Source organism: Mixophyes fleayi, chromosome 4 (genome assembly GCF_038048845.1).
Source record: "Mixophyes fleayi isolate aMixFle1 chromosome 4, aMixFle1.hap1, whole genome shotgun sequence".
Taxonomy (NCBI): domain Eukaryota; kingdom Metazoa; phylum Chordata; class Amphibia; order Anura; family Limnodynastidae; genus Mixophyes; species Mixophyes fleayi.
Window position 1 is genome coordinate 55,184,426 of NC_134405.1, and position 16,431 is coordinate 55,200,856.

Below are 16,431 nucleotides of genomic sequence, written 5' to 3' on the forward strand. Positions count from 1 at the left end.
TTAGCAGGATCCATTGCGAATCCTGATGAGGAGATGATGTAGCCCAGGAAGGCCACTGTGGACACCTCGAATTCACATTTCTCCCATTTTGCGTACAGGTGATGTTCCCACAATTTCAATAGAACCTGGCGGACATGCTGACGATGCTGAGATAAGGACATGGAATAGATTAGTATGTCATCCAGATAAACGACTGTTTTTCCAAGGAACTCCCGTAATACATTGTTGATTAGGTCCTGAAAGACTGCCAGAGCGTAGCATAAACCGAATGGAATTACAAGATACTCATAATGTCCCGACTGAGTGTTGAAGGCAGTCTTCCACTCATCCCCTTTTTTGATTCGGATAGGATTGTAGGCCCCTTGGAGGTCAATCTTTGAGAATATAGTGGCTGCTTTGAGCTGGTCGAACAGAACAGAAATCAACGGTAAAGGATACGTGTTCTTAAAAGTGATGTTATTCAGACCACGGAAATCGATGCAAAGCTTAAGGCTGCCATCTTTTTTAGATACAAAAAAACAACCTGTTCCTACGGGTGATTTAGAGGGGCGAATGAATCCTTTCTTCAGGTTTTCATCCACATATTGCTCCATAGCCTGAGTCTCAGGGATGGATAAGGAATATAGACGCCCTTTGGGCAACTTGGAACCTGGTACAAGATCAATCGCACAGTCATATTCTCGATGTGGTGGAAGTGAATCAGCGTTCCTTTTGCAGAATACGTCACAAAAGTCCTGATAGGGTGCAGGCAAGAAGCGGAACATTCTGGGCTCCAACGGATGATCTCCCCTCTTTTCCAATCAATAAGAGGATTATGGCTGCGATGCCAAGGATACCCCAGAATCAATGGAGCAGAGGGACAGGTAATTAGGAAGAATGAGAGCTCCTCCGCATGGAGGGCTCCTACAAACAACCGAACCATCGGAGTCTTTGCGAATATTCTACCCCCAGGCAAGGGGTTACCATCCAAACTGCAGGTGGTAATGCTTGATCCCAACTTGATATCCGGAATCTTGAGCGTCTGAGCCAAATGGATATCCAGGAAGTTACCTGCTGCACTGCTATCGAGGAAAGCTGTCACATCCGCAGATTTGTCACGGAAGACTAGACGTCCAGGGACCAACATAGTTTTCCGAAGAGACAATTTGAAGGCCTAAGCGCACCTCTTCGCCAGCGCTTAGGCTTTGGCGTTTCCCGCCTTTTTAGGACAGGAACGAACTAGGTGACCTAGTGAGCGTCTTCTGGAGCGTTCCTCCGGAGGCATTCGATAAGTACCCATCTGCATGGGTTCCGGGGAATCCGGCAAACTAACACTAGAACTGGGTGGTGAGCCAGGAGGTATTGATGACTCCGTTCAGATTTTCTCACCCTGATTCGACGGTCAATTTTAATGACAAGCTGCATCAAATCTTCAAGCGAGACGGGTACCGGATATTGAACTAAGGCGTCCTTAATTTGCTCGGTAAGGCCTAACCGGAATTGACTCCGTAGTGCCGGATCATTCCAGGCACTATCTGTTGACCAACGCCGGAATTCCGCACAATATTCCTCAGCGGAATGACGTCCTTGCCTTAATGCCTGGAGATGAGACTCAGCTGAGGCCACTCTGTCAGGGTCGTCGTATAGCAACCCGAAGGCCTGGAAGAAGGCATACACGGTTTGTAAGGCTGGACTTGTGGATGGAAGAGAGAAGGCCCAAGACTGAGGATCGCCCTTGAGTAGGGAGATAACAATTCCTACTTTTTGCTGTTCGGAACCAGAGGAGCATGGTCTCAGGCGGAAATATAACCTGCAACTCCCTTTAAAGTTGTGAAAAGCAGACCTGCTTCCTGAGAACCGGTCAGGCAAATTCAATTTTGGTTCTGGCGGCATGCCAGTGGAGGCTTGCTGAGGCTGCAGATTCCTGGAAGCCTCTTCTTGAGCTGCCAAATGCTGGGATAGACTCTGTACAACTTGTGAAATCGCCTGGATCTGGTTAGCCAGGATCTGGGCTGGAGAAAGATTCGAGTCGCTGTTGTCCATGGCAATATCTCTTCAATCTTCACTGGCCGGTTATAATGTTAGGAACTCCTCCAGCTGGTACAACAAATCCCGGAGTCTACTCTGAAAGCCTGGTGTTCACTGGAGCCCCTAGTGGTGGGGACAGACTTGGCCGTAGGCAAGCGGAGGGTCGAGAGTTGTGTACCGGCTAAGGAGAACCCAGGAATAGAGAGTAGTGGCGGACAGCAGCGTGGGGTCCAGGCAGGGTCGGTGCCGGCAGCAGACAGCGTATCCACAGGACAAACCAAAGTCAGAGGTCAGAGGCACAGGTTCAGAATCCAGGGACAGACGAAAGATTAGGGGCACGAGCAGAGAATCAAAATCCGGGTTCAGGCAATTGGTTAGGGTCAGAAGCACAGGTTCAAAGTCCAGGAACAAGCATGGGTCATACACGGGAAATCTATAATAGGTTAAACACCAAGCACAGAGGTAAAGTAGCAGGCAGCAGGACTGTAAACAGGACTCTATAACCGGCAGTGAGGCTCAGTCCTCACTGCCCTAAATACTACTGCTAGCCAATCAGAGGCTACCTCTGAAACTACTCACAGCCCTTGCCTGATTAATAGCCTACAGGCTGCGCTCTTGTCCGCGCATGTGCCCAGCTATTTGTTGCGCCCAGAGCGCCTAGGCACAATTCTCGGCGTCCGGCCGTTGCCCTGGCAACAGTCGGGCCCAATTACCGGAAGTGACGTCCCGGTCGTCATAGCGAGGAAGAAGGAACTGAGTCGCGGCGGTGCCCGCGGCCGCCGTGGCTCGTGACAATTATCTTTTTTTTCAAATATTATTTAGACAAAAGAACATTGTGATCAACTTCTCACAGATATGGTGCAGTCTCTGCTCCCAAACTGTCCCTATTCTCACCCTTGTCTATTTAATACAGTTCTGCAAAGGGTGCAATTTAACTTACTTCAGTTCTCCCCACAATAACACTAACAGAATGTAAATCAGTCCAAGTGCATAGACACTAAAATAAATATGTGTAATTGTCAACTTTTCTCTCCTTCTGTTCCTTGCTTACAGGCAGAATGATAAGGATGCTTTCTTCAAAAACACAAACAATTGTGCTCTGCTAGTTTAGTTTTCCCCCTGCTTCACTGTCACAGCCCCCGTCAGGCTGACATATGTCTAGCTCTCCTCCGTTCACCTTCAACTGCCTTCTTCCACTACTTTCTCCACCTTCGTTCTTTTGTGCACGGGCTCTCCACGCTTCCCATTCCTCTTTCAGTTCCCTGGCCTGACGGAAGATTTAGTCTCTCTCCAGCAGTTGGGGACACCACTACGCATGTGCAGATCAACATGTCCACCGGCGCTACACTATTTTAATGTATGTAAAAGTTATGTTCATTGAAAATAGGCATGTAGTAAACATAGTGCAATTGCTTCAAAAAAACTACTTTTGGATTAGAATACAGGCAGAACTAGACACAAGTTGCATGCTCTTTTTAAACACAGAAAAAATATTCTCATTTAGCATTCCAACTTGAATCAGGCGCTATGTTTGATTTATTGCTTTTTCCTGGTGTAAGGTAATTAGCCCTCCAAATAAGGGAAGGGGGCGACAAGGACCAAAATTGTGTAACACAGATTGCACCTTGTTATTATTAAGTACTTAGATGTGTTGAAATTACTACACTAGAAGACACCTACTTCACATTATCTTCTTCATACTATTTAAAGGAGCTGTCTGCTTTAGGACGTGTCCTTCTTAATTAACTGTCCCCTATATATAATAACTAGAGAAGGGGAGGCTGTCTATCCATACCACTCAGTAAAGCTCTATGACCGCTGTTCCATAGAGCTCTATGGTACCACGAGGGATTGGTGTAGTAATGATACTTTTCCCCATAGCAAAAAAAAATACAAATCTGCACTTGCTGCTTCACAAAACATGGGGAGGTTTATTTTATTCTTGTGTTGTCATTTAGAAGGGGTTGTCCAAAACTGGATAGTGTGAATGTGGGAGTAATCATCTAGGATCAAGGTGAATTTTCAGTAATGGGTGGTGTTATCCTTCATGTACAGAGGTTTATGCATCAAGGTCATACAAGTGAAAAAGCATTTGTGTCCCATTGTGCATGTTACATGGAAATAGTGTTTTACTTTCACTTTTGTAACTAATTCCAGAAAAAGAAAATAAAGCATTTTTACAATTTACATTTAAAACAGTTATATCAGTCAGGAATGAGGCTTTAAATACCTTCCTATGGTTAACAACTGAGATACAGATCTGATGAAAACAAAGTATTAAGACTATAGTATAAAGCTATTCAAATGATCAGGTACCTCATTTCTTATAGACCATAAGGATGTGCCCACAGACACTTTTAGGCCCCATGTACATGGGAAATGGGTACTGGGCACTTACAATAAAGATTTAACAGGTCTCTGACCCTCTCTCTGTTGACTGAAAGTTGGATACTCAGAAGGCCACCCCGGCTAACATGGCTCACAGGACATTGTTCCTGTGTATCTGGGAGAGTCCCCTTCCAGGAGCTGACCCTAGTAGGGGTTTAGGGGAAGGCAGACAGTACCCATCCCCTTTGGCCATCCTCCTGAAGATATCATCCAATGAGACCAAGAGCCAGGGGGACATCCTTGCAGCATCTCCCAGGGCACCAGAGATAGGACTTTTAAACCCTCAACTTTTTCCTATCCTATGGTCAGTTCCAATCTGCAGTTCTGATGTGGCAGTTGTTGGAGTAAGGAATGGCTGAGAGGGAGGCTGGCAGCTGATTGCATCCAGAGCATTGTACCCAGGGTCGGCTTGTTAAATAGACACCATATGCTGTATTGTTTCCCTGTTTGTAGAACATTGCATTGGCAGTGTAACCAACTTAATATTCATGAAAAGTGATATGTGTAGGAATAAGAACCCCAGTTTAATGATATTTGTCTAATGTTAGTACTGGGCACAGATTATTACGTACTGGGCTGGGGTCAAATAAGCCCAACAATGCTGACCTGGTGTTGGATTCTCACTTCGTTAAGTCTGAGTACATGGTTAGTATGAGTAAAGTTAGTACGGGTAAGAGAGCAACAGCGGACTCTGGTATTGTGACATTACAAGACAATCCAGTATATCGGTCTTAGGATCTACGATTGGCCTTTGTCCAAGCTGTAGACACTCGATGGCAGCTTCTTGTAGTGTATCAGTTCACACAGCGCTACCACAAAGGATTTTGCACTTTGTAAATGACATCCAGCGCAAAACAGCCATTTGTGAGTTGAACCAATATTCATGAGTTTACAGACTATAAATTTACTAGGAACCAATGACATCACTGGTTCCTAATGAATTAATAAGCTGCATTGTCCTTAATATTGGATCCACTTGCAAGGTGTATAGGTAACACGTGCACATTTACCAAATTGTTTACTGATAGTTCATACTATAAACAATGAAATACACATTTTTAATAATAAAATACATTTATTCCTAGACATATCATAAAATGTTATTTTTAACATACCATGCATATGGTATACGCACACCCTATTGTAAATTATTTGGATATTAGAAGTAACTGAGGCTTTCTGTGACCATATTAATGCTGTAGGCTGGGTGCATTTATACAGGTCACGAATAGTACAAAAAAAATCCCAGGGTAAAAATACTTATTGTTTTGTTGAAAAAAAAAAAAAAAAGGTTATGCTCATTAAAAAAAAAAAAAAAATCACAATTTGCAGTAAAACTATACTTGAATGTGAGGCATGGAAATTACATATTGTTAAAAATATTTATTTAAAAAATAATCTAATTGCAGTACCCACTAACTGCCTGCAGATGACACTATACAATTTATTAAAAATACAGTGACTGAACCTCTGCATACACCATATAAATATCATTTTCACAACACGCTGCCAGGCAGTGCTATAGGACTTACTGACAATTCATCAGTATGTTGTGAAGGTGCAACTCCCAGTAATTGGAAGTGGTTTCATTTTTCTTTTTTTAATTAAAATAAGCAAAACTTTACTTATCCTCTCTAAATGATTTATATTGCCGATGGTAGGAAAGGTCGTGTTTGGCCAAGTGTAATGTGATATTAAACACTGGGAGATTTAAAGGCACAGATTTTAGGTTGTAATTTTCCATTGATGCAGGTCAGCATCACGTTGCTGTAATCTGACAACCTCCCAGTTCCTCTTCTTGTGGGGGCAGCCAAGACCAATCAAATGACTGTAAAGAGGAGACATAAAGACAGACAGAATGGTAAGATTAATGCTGCAGTCATATTCCATGTCAGGTTTCTGCATAAAACAGCTGGGATGAGAGATATTCCATCCAGGGAGGTTTACAGACATGAACTGGCAGAAGGAAGAGAACACCATGTACCCGCCCGAAAAAAGGTAGCTGCTCTGGTTAGAATTCTGTTCATGACATTCAATGAATGTCAAATATCCTCATATAACACACAAGGAACACTAATGAACTATTGTACAAACAATGGACATTCTGTGAACAGCCGAACAGATAATTCCGCACTACAGCAAGATCACTGGTTCCTAGACAAACAACAGGCTGCATTCATCTAGATACTGGTGCGACCACAAGGATGGCTGCCTCCTAAATAACACTGAAAATAAAATATTTGGAAACGTTGTCAAGGAGGGTCTTACATTCAGCACAGCACTGTAAATGCAGAATACAACTCAGTAGTTATTCACAGAAATAATGTGCAATGAATGTCATAGTAACAATTCTTTAAAAATGGACACTGTTCCTTGAGTTCCTAGATGAGTTGCTGTGACTGATCGTGTGTTACTATTATGGGTTACTATAAAAAGGGTAACATGAATATTGTGGCCAAACATGAATAGAAACATAAGATTTTTACTCACCGTAAAATCCATTTCTCTGACTCCATTGGGGGGCACTGCGATACATTGGGGTATAGTAGTGGGCTCAGGAGTCTTGTCACTTTAACTGCTAAGTCTTTGAACTCCTCCCCTACTTAACCCCTCCTCTCCAGAGAGATCCTCAGTTTTGAATAACCAAGAGTGAACGTAAAGGAGGTAACATAACCTGGACAGGTCTTAAATTATAAAGAACCATAACCAAAGTTTTCACACACAGAACTATATACAGAGCAAGGGAGGGTGCGCAGTGCCCCCCAATGGAGTCAGAGAAATGGATTTTACGGTGAGTAAAAATCTTATTTTCTCTTCCCTGCCATTGGGGGGCACTGCGATACATTGGGGATATACCAAAGCTTCCTCAAGGGTGGGAATGCTCTGGACCAGCTGCACGCATAATCCTGCTACCAAAGCTTGCATCAGCCGATGCACAGCCTTAAAGTCTATAAAATTTAGTGAATGTGGGGACGGAAGACCAAGTCGCCGCTCTACACAACTGCATGGCCGACGCGCCGTGCCTAGCCGCCCAGGCGGCACCTACTGCCCTAGTAGAATGTGCCCTTAAAGTCTGCGGAACGGCCAGAGAAGCTGAAACATAAGCCTCACGAATCGTGGACGTAATCCACCGAGCAATTGACTGCTTTGAAGCAGGCCAGCCTCTTTTATTGACGTCATATAAAACAAACAGATCTCTGGTCTTTCTGACCTGCGCATTACGATCTACATAACTCTGTAGAGCTCGCACCACATCCAAGTACTGCATAGACCCTTCTGAAGAGTCCCTGTTTACTTTAAAAGCAGGGACAACAATTTCCTGATTTAGGTGGAATCTAGAAACCACTTTAGGAACAAAAGACGGCTTGGTCCGAAGGACTGCCCTGTCAGCGTGAAATATAAGAAAAGGAGGGTCACAGCGAAGTGCCCCAAGCTCAGATACTCTTCGTGCTGAAGCTATAGCCAACAAAAAAAAAAAAAATTGCCTTCCACGTAAGATACCTCAAGTCAACAGAATGTAAAGGCTCAAACGGAAGTTTAGAAAAAGCACAAAGAACCAAATTGAGGTCCCAGGGCTCGACAGGATGACAAAAAGGAGATTGTATGTGCAAAACTCCTTGCAAAAATGTCTTGCTATCCGCATATGCAGCAATCTCTTTCTGAAAATAGACAGAAAGGGCGGATATCTGACCCTTGAGGGAACCAGGCCGCACACCCTTCTAAATACCTTCCTGAAGAAAAAGCAGGACACGTGAAATCTTAAATCTAGAAGAATGAAATCTCCTAGACTCACACCACACAATATACGTCTTCCACACTCTGTAATAAATAGAAGATGATGCAGACTTTCTGGCCCTAATCATGGTGTTTATGACCTCTAGAGAGAAACCCTTAGCTTTAAGTATTAGGGTTTCAATAGCCAGGCCGTCAAAGCCAGCTGACCCAAACCTTGGTAAAGGAATGGACCCTGAACCAGAAGATCTGCCTGCATGGGAAGCCGGAATGGAGGAGCTCCTGCTAATAACAGCAGATCTGAGAACCACGCTCTGCGTGGCCAAAAAGGAACTATTAGGATAGCGGGAACCCTCTCCCTCTTCACCTTCTTTAGCACCCGTGCAATCATTGGAATGGGCAGGAAAATGTACACCATCCGGTACTGCCAAGGGGCCGACATGGCGTCTACTATTTCTGCCGCTGGGTCTCGAGCTCTTGCGCCGTAGCGCGGCACCTGATGGTTCAGACTGGACGCCATCATGTCTAAAACTAATGCCGGCAGTTGTGCTGGTAACGTGAGCGCGAAGCTTCACTTACCTGCGCTAGGATCCAGAGTGAGCAGAGCTAAGTCCTACTCACTCTGCTGGGTCTTGCCTGGGATCCTGCGCCGCACCTAAAGGGAATAAAAATAAAAACATGTAACCCTAAAGACTAACAGAGTATAGGCAGGAGCCTATACTCAAGTGACCTTGACTCTCCAGTCACTTACAAAAAACTGAGGATCTCTCTGGAGAGGAGGGTTTAAGTAGGGGAGGAGTTCAAAGACTTAGCAGTTAAAGTGACAAGACTCCTGAGCCCACTACTATACCCCAATGTATCGCAGTGCCCCCCAATGACAGGGAAGAGAAACATGTGACTTTAAGAGCCAATGGGCAAAAGAGGGACCGGTGCCAGTGAGCAGAGGAGGGACCTGTGCCAGGGAGCAGATGTGGGACTAGTGCCAGGGAGCAGATGTGGACCAGTGCCAGGGAGCAGATAAGGGGCCAGTGCCAGGGAGCAGATAAGGGGCCAGTGCCAGGGAGCAGATAAGGGGCCAGTGCCAGGGAGCAGATAAGGGGCCAGTGCCAGGGAGCAGAACATGGGCCAGTGCCAGGGAGCAGAACATGGGCCAGTGCCAGGGAGCAGATGTGGGACCAGTGCCAGGGAGCAGATGTGGGACCATTGCCAGGGAGCAGATGTGGGACCAGTGCCAGGGAGCAGATGTGGGACCAGTGCCAGGGAGCAGATAAGGGACCAGTGCCAGGGAGCAGATGTGGGACCAGTGCCAGGGAGCAGATGTGGGACCAGTGCCAGGGAGCAGATGTGGGACCAGTGCCAGAGAGCAGAACATGGACCAGTGCCAGGGAGCAGATGTGGGACCAGTGCCAGGGAGCAGATAAGGAGCCAGTGCCAGGGAGCAGATAAGGAGCCAGTGCCAGGGAGCAGATAAGGAGCCAGTGCCAGGGAGCAGATGTGGGACCAGTGCCAGAGAGGAGAACATTGACCAGTGCCAGGGAGCAGATAAGGAGCCAGTGCCAGGGAGCAGATGTGGGACCAGTGCCAGGGAGCAGATAAGGAGCCAGTGCCAGGGAGCAGATGTGGGACCAGTGCCAGGGAGCAGATAAGGGGCCAGTGCCAGAGAGCAGATAAGGGGCCAGTGTCAGGGAGCAGATAAGGAGCCAGTGCCAGGGAGCAGATGTGGGACCAGTGCCAGAGAGCAAAACATGGGCCAGTGCCAGGGAGCAGATGTGGGACCAGTGCCAGGGAGCAGAACATGGGCCAGTGCCAGGGAGCAGATGTGGGACCAGTGCCAGGGAGCAGATACGGAGCCTGTGCCAGGGAGCAGATGTGGGGTCAGTGCCAGGGAGCAGATAAGGGGCCAGTGCCAGGGAGCAGATACGGAGCCAGTGCCAGGGAGCAGATAAGGAGCCAGTGCCAGGGAGCAGATGTGGGACCAGTGCCAGGGAGCAGATAAGGGGCCAGTGCCAGGGAGCAGATAAGGGGCCAGTGCCAGGGAGCAGATAAGGGGCCAGTGCCAGGGAGCAGATAAGGGGCCAGTGCCAGGGAGCAGATAAGGAGCCAGTGCCAGGGAGCAGATGTGGGACCAGTGCCAGGGAGCAGATGTGGGACCAGTGCCAGGGAGCAGATGTGGGACCAGTGCCAGGGAGCAGATAAGGGGCTAGTGCCAGGGAGTAGATAAGGAGCCAGTGCCAGGGAGCAGATTTGGGACCAGTGCCAGAGAGCAGAACATGGGCCAGTGCCAGGGAGCAGATGTGGGACCAGTGCCAGGGAGCAGATAAGGAGCCAGTGCCAGGGAGCAGATGTGGGACTAGTGACAGGGAGCAGATAAGGGGCCAGCGCCAGGGAGCAGATAAGGGGCCAGTGCCAGGGAGCAGATAAGGAGCCAGTGCCAGGGAGCAGATGTGGGACCAGTGCCAGGGAGCAGATGTGGGACCAGTGCCAGGGAGCAGATAAGGGGCTAGTGCCAGGGAGTAGATGTGGGACCAGTGCCAGAGAGCAGAACATGGGCCAGTGCCAGGGAGCAGATGTGGGACCAGTGCCAGGGAGCAGATGTGGGACCAGTGCCAGGGAGCAGATAAGGAGCCAGTGCCAGGGAGCAGGTGTGGGGCCAGTGCCAGGGAGCAGATAAGGGGCCAGTGCCAGGAAGCAGATAAGGGGCCAGTGCCAGGAAGCAGACAAGGGGCCAGTGCCAGGGAGCAGATGTGGGACCAGTGCCAGGGAGCAGATGTGGGACCAGTGCCAGGGAGCAGATGTGGGACCAGTGCCAGGGAGCAGATGTGGGACCAGTGCCAGGGAGCAGATGTGGGACCAGTGCCAGGGAGCAGATAAGGGGCTAGTGCCAGGGAGCAGATAAGGAGCCAGTGCCAGGGAGCAGATGTGGGGTCAGTGCCAGGGAGCAGATAAGGGGTCAGTGCCAGGGAGCAGATAAGGGGTCAGTTCCAGGGAGCAGATAAGGGGTCAGTGCCAAGCAGCAGATAAGGGATCAGTGCCAGGGAGCAGATAAGGAGCCAGTGACAGGGAGCAGATGTGGGACCAGTGCCAGGGAGCAGATGTGGGACCAGTGCCAGGGAGCAGATAAGGGGCCAGTGCCAGGGAGCAGATAAGGAGCCAGTGCCAGGGAGCAGATAAGGAGCCAGTGCCAGGGAGCAGATGTGGGACCAGTGCCAGAGAGCAGAACATGGACCAGTGCCAGGGAGCAGATGTGGGACCAGTGCCAGGGAGCAGATGTGGGACCAGTGCCAGGGAGCAGATAAGGAGCCAGTGCCAGGGAGCAGATAAGGAGCCAGTGCCAGGGAGCAGACGTGGGACCAGTGCCAGGGAGCAGATAAGGGGCCAGTGCCAGGGAGCAGATAAGGGGTCAGTGCCAGGGAGCAGATGTGGGACCAGTGCCAGAGAGCAGAACATGGACCAGTGCCAGGGAGCAGATGTGGGACCAGTGCCAGGGAGCAGATAAGGAGCTAGTGCCAGAGAGCAGATGTGGGACCAGTGCCAGGGAGCATATAAGTGGCCAGTGCCAGGGAGCAGATAAGGGGTCAGTGCCAGGGAGCAGATAAGGGGCCAGTGCTAGGGAGCAGAAGACGGGCCAGTGCCAGGGAGCAGAAGACGGGCCAGTGCCAGGGAGCAGAAGACGGGCCAGTGCCAGGGAGCAGATAAGGGACCAGTGCCAAGGAGCAGAGAATGGAATGAGGTCACATACAATACTCACCATGAGACTAGTGTCTCGCTCTGTCAGTAAACTCTTCATAGAGGACTCGAGTTGTACACACAGACTCCGTGACTCGAACAGAAGGTCCTCACTATGAGAAGACAAATAGTTCAAGTACACTGGAACTGTTCTCTGCATACTAGCTGTCGGAGAACTACAAGTCCCAATATGTCCTGCTACCAACTGAGCGTTTGAGGGAGATGCGGATTGTCTCCTTTATTGTGTGTTATACAGCCATCTTTTCAGTCCACACAAACTGCCCACAACCCGTCAGGTCTTCTTAAACTACGTCTAATTAAACTACATTATTAACTTTTACTGCAGCTCATTCCACACACGTCAGTCCCTTTAATGGTGCATGACACTGAAATGACGTGCTGATGACACTCACAATAGTTTCTTGTTTATTACATTCTCACACAAAGTAAATAAGGATAATATGAGATGGTTTATTCAAACGATATTATCTAGAAAACCCCTGCAAGATTTCAACCAATTTTTATCAGAATTCTGCCACCGGGCGACACTGTCAAAATAAGTACATTATTATTATTATTACTACTATTATATGAGGTTTTACTACAAGTACATTCACAAAAAGCCTAATAACTGCCTCACTGTTTATTGTGTAGCTATACAACAATATTAAACTGTGATTAAATCATTTAGGTTTCCCTTGGTAACATAATCTATCTGTGTGCCCCCCCGACAATACATTCTATTCTCCGTAACGGACACTCACCTCTTCTTGGCACACTCCTGGTTTAGACTCTCTGGCAGGGCGGGAGGTTGCGGAAGAAGCGGAGCACTTACTGGACCGCGCACTTTACTCTGAGCAGAAATGACAGCAAAACATCACTATAAGGAGTAATGGACTTTTTTTTTTTTTGACAGAACTCAAGATATAGGGCATAGTGAGTAACTCACTACAAGCCATTTACTAGTTATCGGGCACTTTCTGCAGTGTACTTCAATGGTCTTACTAACAGGAAGTCTGCTGTGCATGTGACACACTCCTACGCTCAAACCTATACAAGTCTTGATAGACACATTTCCATACATTTTGTATAAAGCACCTTGAAGTTTACGTTCAGTGGTCTCTGTGTAATTTGCTTTGTTCGTCTACTATCTAAATAATAGCTTGTTAGACATTTCAGAAACTTCTTAGAGCTACAGGCTGCTAATTATGAGAGCTTTGTCTTCTATGCAGACCAGGCTTCCTCTCTATGTACCTGCTCATACTACTATTTATAGTATACAATGGAGAGTTCATGTCAACAACGCGTTTTCAGCTAAATAACAAGGGTACATACACTATCTATCCACTTCTCTTCTGTCGTTCTGTGGGGACTTGTACATGTACATGTATAAATGCTACATTAAGCATTTTAATATTGGATCATCAAGTGGTTAGGGTTACGTAGTTCTTTAAATGTCTATATGTTCATGTGAGTAGCCTACAACACAGGAGTGCTGGGATGTCCTACTTACACAAGCGATCCTCAGGAGGTCCCACAGCTCCTGTTGTCTCTTCTCTTGTCTCTTCACCACCATTCTCTCGTCTTCTCTCATAAGGCTCATGACTTCCTTCACCCGAGGGGCCAGCTCCAGGGCTTTCCTCTTGCATAGGACTGTCTTACTGTAGAATAGTGGAAATGGATATATTAATGAATAAAACATACATTATAACTGAAGGTGTCTGTCAACAATCATCTCTATGCAGCAGTTGACGGCATATGTTCCGTAAAGTGCACAATATGTAAAGGAGAGGGCGGCACAGCAGGGAAGCGTGCACACATCATAATAAGAAAGGACGAGTATGTCAAACTGTAGGGAAGAGGGAGCGTGATGCACATCAATATGAGAAAGACGAGCATGCAGCAAACTGAGAAAAGGTAAGGAGTCACATAATACTGTAGAGAAGGTGAGAGGTGTGGTAAGGAAGCACAATAAAGGAAGATAAGCGCACAGCACGGCAAGGAAGGGGATAGAGTGCAGCACTGTATGGAAAAGGGAGCATGCCACACAGCTCTGTAAGGAAGACACTAGAGTGTGCGCTCATCGCTATTGGATAGGACAAACATGCAGCACAGTAAGGAAGGGGTTGTGGACCACACAGCACAATCAGGAAGGGCGAGTGAATAGTATGGAAGCTGGAGCGTGCCGCACATCACTATACAGACGTGTAGCACAGTAAGTAAAGGGAAGTGTGCCAAGTACCACAATAAGGAAGCACCTACCTGAGCTGGTCATATATTAACGCAACTCTCTTCTCAAAGCTCTGGATAGCCTGGAGAAGGAGTCTCACCATCTCATGGCTGTCCCCTCCAGTCCTCTGATCTGCAGAGATACATGTGACGATGGGAGATGGTCGAGACATTTCTGGGGTGCAGAGAACAATTATCAAAGTATTATGGGGCCTCTACTTACCTCTGGGCCTTTCTCGTAGCTTACGATACAGATCCTTAGCCTGCTCCTCTCTGTTGATACACACAGACAGATATGTTGCAAATGAAGTAAATTACATGCAACCCGATATGATGTATGGTGAACATGGGTTTGTATAATACATAAATTTGGGGACTTACACAAGTTCTTTCTCTTTCATTCCAGTGAGCTACTAAGACTAACACAACACACTGCTGGTATACATAGTAACTGCACAATACTTACAATGTTCTAATTAGAATTCAAGAAATTGTTTTACATGTTTTATGATGTATGAGCCTTAATAAAGTTTGGGTTGTAAAAGCAATATATATGAGATTAGCCTCATATTAGGGAATTCTAGAAGACGAATAACTATTTCCAGACTGCTGACATACATGAGAGCTGATCACTTACATGTCGTCAAGGGTTCCCCGATGTCTCCTGCCCAGCGGGTTTCTCTGCAAGTCCACACTGTCTGTTTGCAAGGCCATCATCTTCTCCACTAAAAGCTGCACCTCCTGCTCCTGTACAAAGCAGTTATTAAAGGGACATTACAGTTAATAAACCAAGTATCTACGAGGGTTTTTATTAAACGTACATGGTTTTGCTTGGTAAAGCTGAAGAAGCTTTCTACTAGATAAGATTCCTGACGTCCAGTCATTCAGCTACGCTCGCTTTACTATGGAGTTATACTCAGCCTGATGGGCTTCAGCTTGTCAGTCTAGGAAACTGCTGCTTTTAATGGAAATAATATAGCAATATATTCACAAACAAGTCTAATGTGCTTTTTAACACTATAACAAAATGAAATATTTGATGATAAAGATGTGTATAAAGTTAATGCCAAAACTGATTTGATAGATAGAGGTTGTGCACAAGAATTTTTTTTATTTAAAAGCATGGACCCTATTTATCAGTTTTCCAATGTAATAACTATAATATATGCTTTCTTAGCATGTGAATTTACCTTTATTGTGCTGGCGCCTGAATTCAGCAGAATTCCCCTCCCTTCTCAAGCTATGTGTCCAGCATTCCGTGTGTCAGTACAAATATATATACCCAGCATTCCCCATGTGACAACAAGCTTATGAGAACTCAATAGGAAATGCCATGGACTGCTATAAATGTAGTCCTTTAGCACATGGTGGTGAGTGCGTCATAAAAAGCTGCTACAGCTGTCCAATCGGGTGCTACCGTTACACCAACACAGACCGCTTCATTTTAAAGTTCACCAGACACCTTTCAAAAAATCTCACTCACCCTCCCGCACAGCTCGACAGCCTGCTCCATCTCTCTCCACGTTGACAGCAGCTTTTCAGAGGCTGAAGAGAAATATTAGATCATGTCGTAATCACCATCACCTGTTATTTGCAATACACAAAACTCCAAAGCGCCAGACAGATGGCAACAAGTCATACATAAAATAAATCATCCATTAAATAAGTCATACAAACACGGTGCATATAAAGTGCATACATGGTTGTCAAAGAAGGTGCAGACATGAGACAGAGGGTAGAGAAGACCCTGCTCACCACAACTTAAGTGTAAAAGGCTAAAATATGCTAAGTAACATTTTTATTAAGTAAAAATAAATAATGTAGTGACCTATATTTATAGGAACTTCTTCTGTGACATAAACAAGGTCAATTTAGACGAGAAGTATATAACCTACGACCTTCAGCTGTAGCTAAACTGCAAAGTGTTTTCTACTTTAGATCATACACAAAATTAAGACTTTGTTTCTGTGTATATTGAGCTGCTAGATAAATGCATCTATAGTACTCCTGACTCCTACAATGGTCTCAAACCCTACGTGGTTTGTATATGTCTAGTGTAAATATTTAAAAGATAAGTGTAGGACTTTATCTAGTGTCTATGAAGATGTTGGTAAGCTCAATTCGTTGCAGTAGCCATTGTTAAGCTTCTTCCCCATATTGTGTTTCTCTCCATCTATCCTGTAAATCTTATTAAGGTATGATAATCCCCTTGCGATACAACAGTTTAGGGGTGTGACCTAGTGGCAAGGAATGGGTGTGATGTCATTATAGGCGGAGTTTGATCACACTAGGGGCGTGGTCAGGAACAGAAAGGACTAAAAATGTTACATGGACTAGGACAGGGTTTCC

The 16,431-nt window shown here is 46.3% G+C and overlaps 1 protein-coding gene across 1 annotated transcript in view; it reads right to left on the reverse strand.

Moving 5' to 3' along the window:
• Positions 1–5,434: 5,434 nt before the first annotated feature.
• The window catches only part of IKBKB (inhibitor of nuclear factor kappa B kinase subunit beta), a 43,938-nt gene continuing 32,941 nt past the window's right edge, over positions 5,435–16,431 (reverse strand). The window contains exons 15-22 of the mRNA XM_075207065.1: positions 15,566–15,627; positions 14,720–14,829; positions 14,306–14,355; positions 14,116–14,215; positions 13,367–13,514; positions 12,618–12,706; positions 11,876–11,966; positions 5,435–6,223 (exon numbers count right to left, since the gene is read on the reverse strand). Coding sequence (XP_075063166.1) covers positions 6,155–6,223; positions 11,876–11,966; positions 12,618–12,706; positions 13,367–13,514; positions 14,116–14,215; positions 14,306–14,355; positions 14,720–14,829; positions 15,566–15,627 — 719 coding nt within the window. The 3' untranslated portion in view covers positions 5,435–6,154. The remainder of the gene's footprint in view (positions 6,224–11,875; positions 11,967–12,617; positions 12,707–13,366; positions 13,515–14,115; positions 14,216–14,305; positions 14,356–14,719; positions 14,830–15,565; positions 15,628–16,431) is intronic.